General features: G+C 45.5%; 1 protein-coding gene across 3 annotated transcripts in view; it reads left to right on the top strand.

The window, feature by feature from the left end:
* The window catches only part of Dlg5 (discs large MAGUK scaffold protein 5), a 130,272-nt gene extending 123,908 nt beyond the window's left edge, over nucleotides 1–6,364 (top strand). For all 3 annotated transcript variants that reach the window (XM_076931258.1, XM_034497620.2, XM_034497618.2), the window contains 5 exons: nucleotides 1,641–1,784; nucleotides 2,020–2,147; nucleotides 3,102–3,211; nucleotides 3,641–3,750; nucleotides 4,650–6,364. In XM_076931258.1, the coding sequence (XP_076787373.1) occupies nucleotides 1,641–1,784; nucleotides 2,020–2,147; nucleotides 3,102–3,211; nucleotides 3,641–3,750; nucleotides 4,650–4,753 (596 nt within the window). In that variant the 3' untranslated portion in view covers nucleotides 4,754–6,364. The remainder of the gene's footprint in view (nucleotides 1–1,640; nucleotides 1,785–2,019; nucleotides 2,148–3,101; nucleotides 3,212–3,640; nucleotides 3,751–4,649) is intronic.
* The last annotated feature ends 6,408 nt before the right edge of the window (nucleotides 6,365–12,772 follow it).

Below are 12,772 nucleotides of genomic sequence, written 5' to 3'. Positions count from 1 at the left end.
AGCTCTCTGTCCAGGTTTACATTTTACCTGTGCGTGGAATCATGGAATATTGCAGAGTCCCCAAGAGAAGGACATGACTTCCTGTGATTCCTTTCAGAAATAGTCTGAAGGGGAGATGGAGCCACAAGCCATTTATGCTATTATGTCATTATTGTTGGATGTTAGCAAAACACACACAGAGACAGAGACAGAGACGGGGGTGATATTCACTAGAGTTTTTTTTTTTTTTTTTCTCAATCTATAAAAACAAACCTATAATAATAAGTGTCATTTGGAAAGACATACTTCCAGCTCAATATAATGGCAGTATCTGAGGAGGCTAGTGTGGAGGGATAGATTCATCAAAAATATTGGTTATATCCATATCTCTAATTGTTTAAAAGAGAAAGTGCATGGGTGTTCGGAGGTCATGAATATAGACTACAGACTAATTGGTCCCCAGGTCAGGAAACAATTGATCCTCAGATGCAAGCACATAGATAGGCATTTTGCGGCAAGATGGCATCCACTCCCTTTATTCTGCCCGTGGGGTTGGTCTCTGCACATGGGTGTCTGTGTTTCCAGGTTGCTGTGCCACTGTCTTTTACCTGTAACCCCACAGAGTCCTGGCCTCCCTACATCTACCTGTCAGTCACCTCATGCCCTCTTCCAGCCTGCTCTTCCCTACCCCATCTTAAGCCTGACCTCATCCAGCTTGAGGCAGCTCACCCCAGCACTCCCCTAACTTTTCACTCGCATACCTGGAACCCTCATGCAGCATTTGTCCTGGTGTCTGGTGTTGCTGCCTTGAGGCCCCAGTTAGCATGAGCTTCCAAAGGGTAGAGGGTGGATGGATGCTGTGTCTTTCTGTGTTCTGAGAAGCTAGTGCACACCATCCGGGAGTCTCTAGGAAGCCAGTTGCCTGCCAGCTTTCCGACCATCTCTTCCTGTGAGAACTTTGTGCACTGTGGGCGGGGTTCATATTGTGTTAACTAGGACGGTGGCTTGATCACTAAAGCTAAACCAGAGCAGCAGCTGAAGCCTCACAGAAGGTTCATCCATCTGCAACGTACAGTCTGAGCTGGTTGGGCAGCCCAGGGGAAGTGGCCCTATGTTCTAAAACCAGGTCCCTTCTGTCTTCTGGCTCAGACATTTCCCATCTGTATGGGCAGAGCTGGCTCGGAGCACCACATCTTCTGGTCCATGGGCTGAGGCCAGAGTTGTGCCTCATCACCTCTATCCTTCTTGTCCATGTCCTATGGGTTCCAAACCTTGGAGCTGTGTCTTGAGTGAGCAGAAGAAATGAAGTGGGTGTAGCGGGCATGGGATGACTGAGGAAGACCTGGAGTAGAATGAAGGGTAAATGGACATCAGTTGTTCCCAGTGTCCTCAGAGGCAGAGGAACTCCTGCAGTGTCTTGAATGACTCCATGAGTGGCTATGCTCTGGTGTGCCTGAGATGTAGACCTGGTCCTGATAAAGCTAGGTCCTGATAGCCGCCACTATCACTGGCCTAGTTTTGAGAGATAAAGAAGACAGACATGCCCAGGTAAGTAAGGTCAGTTGGGCCTCTGTAGATGAGCAAGGTCAGGGCATGGCTGCTCAGCTCTGCTTTCTTCTGTCTAGGCTGGGCCCATGACCTTGCCCCCCTCTGTCTCTTAGACTCAGTGAGCCTGGCCTATCAGCGGGTCCAGAAAGTGGACTGTACCTCTCTTCGGCCTGTCCTCATCCTGGGGCCTTTACTGGATGTGGTGAAAGAGATGCTGGTAAATGAGGCACCTGGCAAGTTCTGCAGATGCCCACTTGGTAAGGGATGCCCCTGTGCTCTGTCCCTATTTATCTACCTTTTTGGCCATGCAGAGTAATTGACATAAAGAGGCTAAGGGTCCTACTGATGCATACAGACCCCGACCTGTAGCCCTCTGTTTTCCACAAGCAAGCAGATAGTAGTTTGGGTCTCTTTGCTGATGATCAGTTGCTCTGTCTGCATTGGGGCCCTTCTCTGTACCCAGCACCTTGACTTCTGCATCTTACCATACAGAGGTGATGAAGGCCTCCCAGCAAGCCATTGAGCGGGGTGTCAAAGACTGCCTGTTTGTGGACTACAAGCGGAGGAGTGGCCATTTTGACGTTACCACTGTGGCTTCAATAAAGGAAATCACAGAAAAGGTACCTAGGACTTTGTCCCAAGGGTTGAGCTCCTGTGGTATCTGGAACCCTCTGCCCTGGCTCTTAATTAAGCCTTGGTTAGCTCACCTGTCTAGGCCTTCTGCTCTTGGTCTCATCTTCCTGGATACTATGAGTCTTTGCCTTCACCACTAACACACAGATCCCTGAGAAGGACCTAGGTATCACCAGCATTGTGGGTACATGCAGCTCTGGGAAGGCCTTCTCCTAGACCGTTCTTGGATGGGTCCCTGAACACATGGGTATAGAGAGCCGCCCACCCAGTCCCTGACTCCATAAAGGCCAAGAGTGTCTCTTGATGCCTTTGACATCCCGGAGTCCATTTGCCAGGGACTGTTAACTGCAAGGTGTGCTAATGAAGTAGACACTCCTGACTGCTCCTCAGCCTTTGGCCTTTTGTCTTCTCCAGCCGCGTCTCTGGTCTGCTGCTCCCTCTTCCACAGTGTGAGCTGCTGGAAGTTAGAAATGCCCAGTACTTTTTTGATGCAGACAAGCTTCAGTTAGGAAACATGTTCATCAGTGGGGAGAGCCACATGCAGGGTCCCTGTAGTCTTTCTTAGGCTGACCCCCTTCCTGGAGGCTGAGGGACTCATGGGTTATATTTCTGTTATAGCCATGCAAAGCTGTGTGCTCCCCTCTCCCACCACAGTTTCCTATTCTTGTTCAATGAAACAGATTTGTGAGGCCAGAGTAGGGTGGGGCTCCAAGAAAGTGTCCACACTGAGGTGTGGCTTGCTAGCTGGCTCCCACTCACACCTCAGCAGCCATCAGTGGGCGGGGAAAGATAAATCCCCTTGTGAATTGTCCCTTCCTTTCTTAAGTGGTCTTCCAGAAACCTTGTGATGTCTGCTATTTTTGAATGTAGAGGAAGGTAGAGTTGTGTGGGGCAGGGTGGGTCCTCAGGGGGCCTCTGTACTCTCTGCCACTGTCCTTCAGAACCGGCACTGTCTTCTGGATGTCGCCCCACATGCCATCGAGAGGCTACACCACATGCACATCTACCCCATTGTCATCTTCATCCGCTACAAGAGCGCCAAGCACATCAAGTAGGTGTCTGGGCCCACTGCTTTCCTGCCGGGGTGGGCCTGATGCTGGAACAACAGCACTGCCCTCAGACCCAGGACCTGTTAGCCAGGCTTTGCACCTCCTTCCTGTTTGGGCACAGCCACAGTTCCTGGCTCAGCTGCACTCACTGAGGCACCTCTCTGTTTGGCTTTTCTATGCTGGTGAGCTTCTAGTGCCTGTGTTTGGAGCCAGTTAGTGTGTCTGCCAGCTTTGTTCATATCCTGGGTAGTGAGGTGCCTATTTCCCCATCAGTCCACAGTTCCCCATACAGCCTCGAGGCTGTTGATTTAGGGGAATTGCTCCCTGGATCCTCTGCCCTACCTAGCCAATACCTGTCTTCATGGAGGCCCCTGACACCCTTGGCCAAGGTAGGTTTCAAACTCATCCTAGTTCTCTGCCTGCCCCTGCAGGGAACAGAGAGACCCTGTCTACCTGAGGGACAAGGTGACACAGAGGCACTCCAAGGAGCAATTCGAGACAGCACAGAAAATCGATCAGGAGTACAGCAGGTACTTCACAGGTAAGTGGATGCGGGTCCAGCCAGCCCAGAGCTGGGGCTTTTCTCAGGTGACATTCCTAAGAATGACAACAATGCAACTTTTGCAGATAGGCCCAGCTCAGCTGCTCTATACCCTTCGTTACATAGACATTTGGCCCAAAGGCCCAGGCCAGGGTCAGAGCTGTTCCAGGTGGCAGGGCTCCACAAACCAGCCTTTGGGCATGGTCTGACCACAACATACAGTAGGGCCCAGCAACATAACCACGGTGACCCCAAACAGGTTGGGAACTGCAAGAGCCCAGGAGGACCAGCAGTGTGGGTTCAGGTCTAGTTGAGCACTTTCAGGGGACCTAGCCTTGTCTCATTTTCATTTCCAGCTTATCACAGACCAACAGAAACAAAAAAGCCCAAACTGTACATATACTGATTTGTTTTTAATTTAAGTTAACCAGAAACAAAATTACATTAACTTTGTTACTTTCTGAATGTACCTGGCTCTCAGGGTATGTCCACTGTATTTTGGAGTAGCACTAGCTTGCTAACCAGGTCCTCTCTCACCTCTAGCCTGTCCTATTGCTGTCCCCCCACCCTACCACCTATTAGCATGCCCCCCAGGCTGTTTCTCCAGTCCCCAGTACAGGGCAAACCAGCCACTGCCTCTCCTACACAGACATTGTGGTAGGCAGTTTGTGAGTAGTGAGTGTAATCCAGGTGACTGGGGTTTCTTCTTTGCCCAGTTTCCTGCTGGAAGCAGGAGGGTCATGTGGGGGAGAGTCAAGAAGCCCACAGACAAGCAAGCACGATAGCATGGGCCGTGTCCATTTCCCTTAGTGGGCGGGTATGTCTTCCTTAGAGCTGACCTAACCCGTTTGTGTTTGGTGCTGACCTAACCTGCTTATGTTTGGTGGACTTCTCTGCAGGGGTCGTCCAGGGTGGAGCCCTGTCCAGCATTTGCACTCAGATCCTGACAATGGTCAGTCAAGAGCAAAGTAAAGTCCTGTGGATCCCCGCTTGCCCACCCTAGCAGAAAGCTGTGCCAGAGGCACCTTCATGACTGGATGGTGTGGATAGCTGGCTGGCTCTTTTCCAGCCAGTAGAGGTCTGTGTCTGTCTGTCTGTGGACAAGCTGGGAAGGACCAGAACCAGGACTCCAGGAACAATTCCTTTGTTAGATGGAGAGTCACAAGATTTGGGCCCAGCTGATGGACAGCACTACTCACACATGCGCTTTAAAACAGAAAAAGCAGAAACACAAAAGACTTGGCCCTCTCATAGCCAGCCCAGCAGAGGTGCTGCTGTGCCCAGGACCTCCCTGATCACAAGTTTACAAGCCTTTTCTAAGTATTTGTTGTCTATGTTTACTTGAATGGCTCCATGTTGTCGGTGCCCAGCCCCTGATCCCAACCCCTCTGTCACTCCCTGTTGGTTTGATGTTACTGTCTTGGGCAGGACAATTCTGAAACCTTGATGTAGGGTAGGGGGATGCTTTGCTACAGGAGGTTCCTGTCAGTGGGACCAGAGCTTTGACAGACTTCCTGCTCCTTGGTGGCCCCTCCCCTGGAAGACATCACAACTGCAGGTGCTCAGACCACTGTTGGTACCAGAACCAGTGCCTTGCTGGGGCCATCTTGCCACGGCAGCACTCCCTCACAGGGAAGGCAGCTTTGGCGTTCTTGCAGATTCACCTCTCTGCCTTTCTCCTGCCTCCCTGGCCTCTTGTTTCTTCTCCAGCTGCAGTTCATATTTAAGCATCACAGGCTTGTCAGTCCTAGATTTCCTCAGCAGGAGGCATGGGCGTGCCATTGATTCCCCATAGGCTCTGAGTTGCGAGGCAGGCAGCCTTTGTCAGTGCAAGCTTGCAAGGTAACCATTACACTGGCATGGGTGTAGCAGCTCTTTCTGGCACAAAATTGTTCATGTCACAGACTTTGAAATGAGAGCTTCTAGTGGGTACAATGGTCAGATTTGGAAGAAGAGAACCTGGGAGCCTTTTCATCTTGATTACAACATTCTCAGCCTGATTCCACGAGGACGTTCCCATTCTTTGTTGGGTTTTCTGTTTTTTTGCTTTTGCTTTTCAATCTATTTTTCTCATCCCCTCCCCCCACCACACTATCTGCTAAAGCGCTGATTCAGTCCCTTCTTCAACTGTGTGTCCTGTTTATAGGTACTGTACTGGGTTCCGTGTGTCATTGGGGTAGGACCTATATTTTAATACTGTTCCTAACATTTCATTTTACTAGCAAGAAATCTTTGATTTCATTTTATTCTTTGTAATTCTAGACATTAGATTGTAGTTTGACCATTATTGACATTTTTTTTAAAAGGGATATATTTTCTTGCACAGCTGTTTAAGGAGCGTGAAAGAGACAGTTGCAGCCCTCAAGGCTGTTCTGTGCCTTACAGGCACACATTTTCTAACTCAGACAACTGAGAAAAGCCGAAGACCACTCTCAAGGTCTTACTCTGCACAGTTGCAGAACAGGGGCTATTTCCCTGTTCCTAGGCCCTGTCCAGTGTTCAGCGAGCAGCAGCCAGGTATGGACCTGACATGTGGGACATGCTGTACTAAAATGTTACTTTGTATCAAAACAAAACAGACTTCAGTACAACAAATAAAGGTCAGTTTGTGTAACCTGTGTGTGCAGATCCTGGTGGATGCAGATCCTCCTTTCTACTCAGCCTGTTTGTAGTTTCTCTCTCCTGGCCTTTTACTCCAGTGCAGCTCTGTGAATGGAAGCCTTGAGCAGCTGCTCTCCACCGGGACCTATGCAGTGCTGGAGGCTGCCATCCTCTGGCTGATGAATGAGGTCCACTGACAACCGGTAGTCTATTACCTGATGCACCCACCTCTGCTGACTCCTGTTGTGCCCTGCCATCTGTCATCTGCCCAGTGGTACAATGGGTGATGGTTGCAGCTTGACCAACCCTCAGGTCCTTATGTTCAAGCCTCCAGGTGTCAAGCTGTGCTATGAGAAGCAAAGAGGAAGGAGCATTTCGGGGGAACGGGGAGGGGGTTTGACCCAGAGTGTCCACATTTGGTGTGCTATATGAAGCCTCAGGTTGGAAATGCCCTACCTGGCTTGGGACCCTGTTGTGAAAACACCTCAGAGAATCACATTGTTACATCCAGAACCACAAGGCCTCAGAAGCAGCCTGCAGAGGAGGCACGTCGCAGGTGCTGGAAGAACGGGGGGTGGGGGGGTCCACAAAAAGGGTACAGGGACAGCACTAGAGGAACGGTTCTCAGGGCAGGCCTCCAGGGGCAGGAACATGGGTAGGCGATGTCCTTCTTCACTGCTTCCTGCCATTAACTGTTGGGTGTCTTTCTCACCTTTTGTAGTCCTTTAATTTACCTATCCTTCATATCTATCTATCTATCTATCTATCTATCTACCTATCTACCTATCTATCCATATTGATCATTTATATCTATCTATCTATCTATCCATCCATTCATCCATCTTTATCATCTATCCATCTACCTATCTTTCATCTTCCTATCTAGGGCATCATCTTCCACCTTCATAATCCAACTATATATTATCTATTGTCTGTCTGTCTATCCATGCACACACACATATATAAATGTAAATCTAAACTCCACATATGAGAGAAGATGCTCTTTCCAAGTCTGGCTTATTTCTTGTAATATATTATCTCTCATTCCACCCACTTTCTTGCAAATGTTGCAGTTTCACTCTTTTTTTTTTTTTTTTTTTAACATTCAAACTGTATTGTGTGCAGGAGGGGGCACATTTTTTCAACTCATTCCTCTGTTGATGGGCATCTAGTCTGGTTACAATTCTGGGCTATTGTGAATTGTGTAACAAATATCTCTGTGGCACACTAACTCAATCAGTCTTTTGGATCTATGCCCAGGACAGTAATATCTGGAGCGTGTGTTAGTTCTGTTTTCCTTTTTGAGAAACCTCCACACTGATTTCCAAAGTGGCTGCACCAGTGTGCACTCCCACCAGAGTGTGTAAGACATTTCTCTTTCCCAGCATCATTTTGTGTTTTTTTGGTAACAATTCTGACTAGAGTGAGACAGATTGTCACAACAGCTTTTATTGACTTTTTTCTTTTCTTTTTTTTTTTTTTTTGTTGGCTAAACATGTTGAAGATGTTGAATACTATTTCAATCATTTATTGGGCATTTATATTTTTCTTCTGAGAACAACCTATTTGGTTCATTAGCTCATTTATAGAATGATTTATTAATTTTTTTTACATATGTCAGATCTAGAGTTGGCAAGGACTTTTTCCCATTTCTTAGTCTCCCTTCATTCACTTGAGTAACTGTTTCACCCTAAGTGGAGCCTTTTAAAATCCATGCAGTCTCACTTGTTAATTCTTGGGATCATTTTGCCCATGAAGGATACGAAGTGTTTTGCCTGTGTTCCTCCAGCAGGTTCAGAATTGTTTTTCAAGCCTTACATCAAGGTCTTTGATCCGGTTCAAACTGATCTTTTTTAGGGTAAGAGGTAAGGGTCTACCTTCACTTTTTATTTCATAGCATCACTTTTTAAAGAGGTGTGTGTGTGTGTGTTTAAAAAATAGATTTTATGAAAGCCATGCAAGTAGAAAAGATAACACACCAAAATTAACCAGACCGAGGGTCTATCCACCTCAATGAACTTTTTATCATTAGAACAGCTGTTCTAAAGCTGTGGGATTTCACACTGGATTTTACATTTTCACTAACAAATATATTTTATGCACTTATCCACTACTCAAACCAAAAGACCAATAAGTTAGAACTGCAAACACATTTAGCTACTACTATCTGCACTCACCATTCCTTTTGTGTTTTCTTTTCTGTCTTATGCTGTATCTCTGAGTTTGAGGCCAGCCTGGTCTACAGAGTAGGTTCCAAGACACCCAGAGTTACACAGAGAAAGCCTGTCTTGTTTGTTTGTTTGTTTGTTTTTGTTGTTTTTTTTATTTTTTATTTTTTGAGACAGGGTTTCTCTGTATAGCCTTGGCTGTCCTGGAACTCACTTTGTAGACCAGGCTGGCCTCAAACTCAGAAATCCGCCTGCCTCTGCCTCCCAAGTGCTGGAATTAAAGGTGTGCACTACCACCGCCTGGCTGAGAAAGCCTGTCTTAAAAACAAAACAGAAAAGTTTAAAAGAGAAGAAAAGAAAAATGTAATAACAAAAGTACCTCAATTTTTTTTTTTTTTTTTTTTTTTTTTTTTTTTTGTCCCTCATCTTTTAACAGACAACTCCATTGATTTCCACTCTTTACTATAGTGAGTAAAGCAGAAAACATGGTTAACACCTCCATGGTTAAATTTCTATGGCAGGGATGAAACTATTTGGATCTTCTAGTAGTTCTACTTTTAATGTTTTAAAGCGAATTTCCACAATGGCTGCCAGGTGTGATGAGAGCCATTCCGACAAGAGTAAGGTGCTATCTCAGAATAGGTTTATTTATTTTTTGCTTTTTGCTTTTTGCTTTTTGTTGTCTTGTTTTTTCAAGGCAGGATTTCTCTATGTAACAGCCCTGATGACTGTGTTGTCCTGGAACTCACTCTGTAGACCAGGCTGGCCTCAAATTCAGAGATCCTTCTGCCTCTGACTCCCAAGTGTGCCACCACCACTACCCAGTTTGTGTAAGACCTTTTATCCAGTTTCCCCCAACACCATTTACTTATAGAAGGGGATTTTTTTCCAATGTTTATTCCTGACACCTCTGTTAAAGATGACATGGTTTTAAGTGTGTGAGTTTGTTCCTGGGCCCTTTGCTTTTCTACCATAGCCATACTGTTTTTACTATTAGAGCACTGTGGTGTAACTTGGGAGTGGACACTGTGATCTCCATAGCATCCCTCCTTCAGCTTAGCATTCAGCATTGCTTTGACTACCCAGATTTATTTTATTTTTATTTCATTTTTTACTTCCATGTGGATTTTAGATTATTTTTTATTTTATTTTATCTTTTTAGTTCTTTGAGAAAGTGTCACTGGAATTTTAAAGGGACCACATAGAATCTATGCACCACGTTAGGTAAGATAGCTATTGTTGCAGGATTAATTTCTTTATTTTAGAAGATCCTGTGAATGGCATCTTTTTTTTCTTCCTAATTTCTCCCTTGGCAAGTTTATTATTGGTGTCTAGAAAAGCTATTGATTTTTGTTTGTTCATTTTGTATCCTTGCTAAAAGTGTTTATCAGATGAGGTTTTCTGAAGTTTTTAGTTTTTTTTTTTTTTTAAGATTTAATTTTATGTTTGGGAGTTTGCTTATATGCATGTGTGTTAGGGTGTGTACGTGTGTGTGCGTGTATGTGTGTGTTATCTACAGAGGTCAGCAAACAGGCTTCAAGTCCCCTGGAACTGGAGTTACAGATGGTTGCAATTCACCGTGTGGGTGCTGGGAGCCAATCCTGGGTCTACTGTAAGAGGGTCAAGCATTCTTAACCTCTGGTGATCTCTAGTGTCTTTTAAGTAAGGGACCATGGTGTCTATAAATGGAGACAATTTGAATTCTTTCCTAAAAATATTCTTTATGTCACTTTCTTGCTTTGTTCTAGGTAAGAGCTCAAGCATTGTTAAATTAGAGTGAAGAGAGTAACACTCCCTTCTTCCTCATTTTTATTATAGAAGAAATACTTTGGTTTTCCCCGTTAAGCATATAATCCTGGTTACAGGTTCACTTTGAGATTTGACTTGTTCTTTTTTTATTTAAGACCTTGAAATATATGCAATGTCATTTGAGATTGATGGTGGTACTGGTGGTGGAAGTGGTGTGTGTGTGTGTGTGTGTGTGTGTGTGTGTGTGTGTGTGTGTGAGTGAGTGTGTGAGTGTGTGTGTCACTCTCTTTTGCCTGCATGTGTAGAGGCCAGACTGATGCTAAGAGTCATCCTCTGACACCGATCCCCACTAATTTTTTGAGACAGAGTCTGTTGCTGAACATGGAGCTCAGTATTTGGACTGGACTGGCTGGCTGAGAAGTTCCTGGGATCCACAAGATTGCATCCTCAGCTCTGGGGTTATAAACTTGTGACTCCATTCCTGGGTTTTATGTGGGTGCTAACAATCCAGACTCAGACCGTCACACTTGTACAGCAAACACTTTCCCTACTGCACCACCTCTCTAGCCTCAGATTGAATTCCCCTGGTCCTCCTCCTCATCATCATCTTCTTCCTCCTATTCCTCCTCTTCCTCCTCTTCCTCCTGCTCCTCTTCCTTCTCCTCCTCTTCCTCCTCTACTATGCAGCTCCAGGTCACATGAAACTCACTATGTAGACAGAGCTGGCCTCAAATTCACAGGGATCTACCTGTCTCTCCCTTCTAAGTGCTGGGATTAACGGCGTGTGTTGGGGACAGTGCTGGCCCATGTTTGGGGACCAAAAATGTTGCGGCCCGAGCTGCCACACATTGGGTGCCAAAAATGTTGGGGACCACTCTGCTCTATGTTTGGGGCCCAGAAATGTTGGGAGCCGCTCTGCCCCACACTTGGGGGCCAAAATGTCTCAGACTGCTCTGTCTGCTCCGGTCTGCGGGTTAGGGTTCAGTAAGAGAGAGAATGAGGATGGACTCGAGGAATGGAGACCAAACAGAGTGTGATCCAATCCCGTTTATTCTTCAGTCTCTCTTCTTCTCTCCAAGTCCCAAGTCTTCAGTTCCTAGTCCCTAGTTCCTAGTCCCTAGTGCCTCCAAGTTCCAAGTTCTTTCTCCAAGTGCCAAGTGCCAAATAACTAATAATTCTTCTGAGTTCTCTAGTCCAAGTGTCTTCTTTCTCAATGCTTAATTTCTACTCCAAGTTGTACTCTAAGTTGTACTCTCTAACCTAACTCCTAGTTCCAAGTTGTACCTCCAAGTGCCTAATAATCTGTTGCTTTCTTCTGTCTGCCTCTCGCCTTTTATATGTCTCACTTCTAAGCCACACCTCTAAGTCACGCCTTTAAGTCATGCCCTTAGGCCTTGTCTCTAAATCTGATCTCTAAGTCATGCCTTTCACACATCTTTAATCTCATACACCCAAGGAAAGATCCTGGGTATCTAAACCAAGATGTTATCAGAGTGTGCTCAGCTGTTGTAGGCTATTATAATCAAGTCTCTTGTCAGGGTATATGGCTCAAGATGGCTGCAAGGATGATAGCCACCTTCTTTCGGCTCCCCACAGGTGTGCACCACCTGAGCTAGCCTAGCCCTGAGATGGTGTTTTATTGTTTTGTTTTGCTTTGTTTTTAAGCACACAGTAAGCTTTATTCTTAGAATGCTCTTGTTGGGTCACAAGAGTTCTAGTAAATTGTGTTTTCATTGTTGTTTGACTCTAGGAATCTTTAAATTTTCTACCAGGTTTCCTCAATGACACATTATTCATTCAAGAGTGTATCCACAGACTTCTGGGTATTTACACACTTACTCTGGTTTCCCTTGTGATTCCCTTCTGTTTTATTTCCCTATAGTCTTATGGTTAGAAAACATTATTTTGATTATTTTATATCTGTTAAAACTTGCTTTGAAGCCCAGAATGTTGCCTATTTTATATGTATGTTTTGCCTGTGTGAATGTCTGTGTCCCACATGCATGGGGTACCCATGAGGGCCTGAAGAGGCTGCCATGTCTCATTAAAGATGTTACACTGAAGACCAAAATTTCAGATGGTTATGAGCTGCCACATGTGGAAGCTGGGAATTCAACCTGGGTCTCCTAGAAGAGAAGAATGTGTTTTTAACTGCTGAACCATCTCTCCAACTCCTTGACTATTTTAGAGAGGGATTTGTGGTCTGCAGAAAAGTATCTATATTCTGTATATGTTGGATGGAATATCCTATAGACATCTGTTAAGACCATTTGATCTATTGTGTAGTTTAATTCTGAAGCTTCTTTGTTAATTTTTAATTTGGATAGCTAACTAGTAATGAGAATGGGTATTCGTGTCACTCAGTGCCTATTGGCCTTTTATGCCCATTGGTGTTTATGAAATCAGAAGCCCTGGTGTTTAAAAGCATCGGTGTTATTGTTGTTCTAATGTACAGGAGCATTTTGCCTACATCTGTGTGTGCACTGTGCCTAGTCACTGTAGAG

The sequence above is a fragment of the Arvicanthis niloticus genome, chromosome 3 (genome assembly GCF_011762505.2).
Source record: "Arvicanthis niloticus isolate mArvNil1 chromosome 3, mArvNil1.pat.X, whole genome shotgun sequence".
Classification (NCBI taxonomy): domain Eukaryota; kingdom Metazoa; phylum Chordata; class Mammalia; order Rodentia; family Muridae; genus Arvicanthis; species Arvicanthis niloticus.
This window is presented reverse-complemented; position numbering and strand designations above follow the sequence as displayed.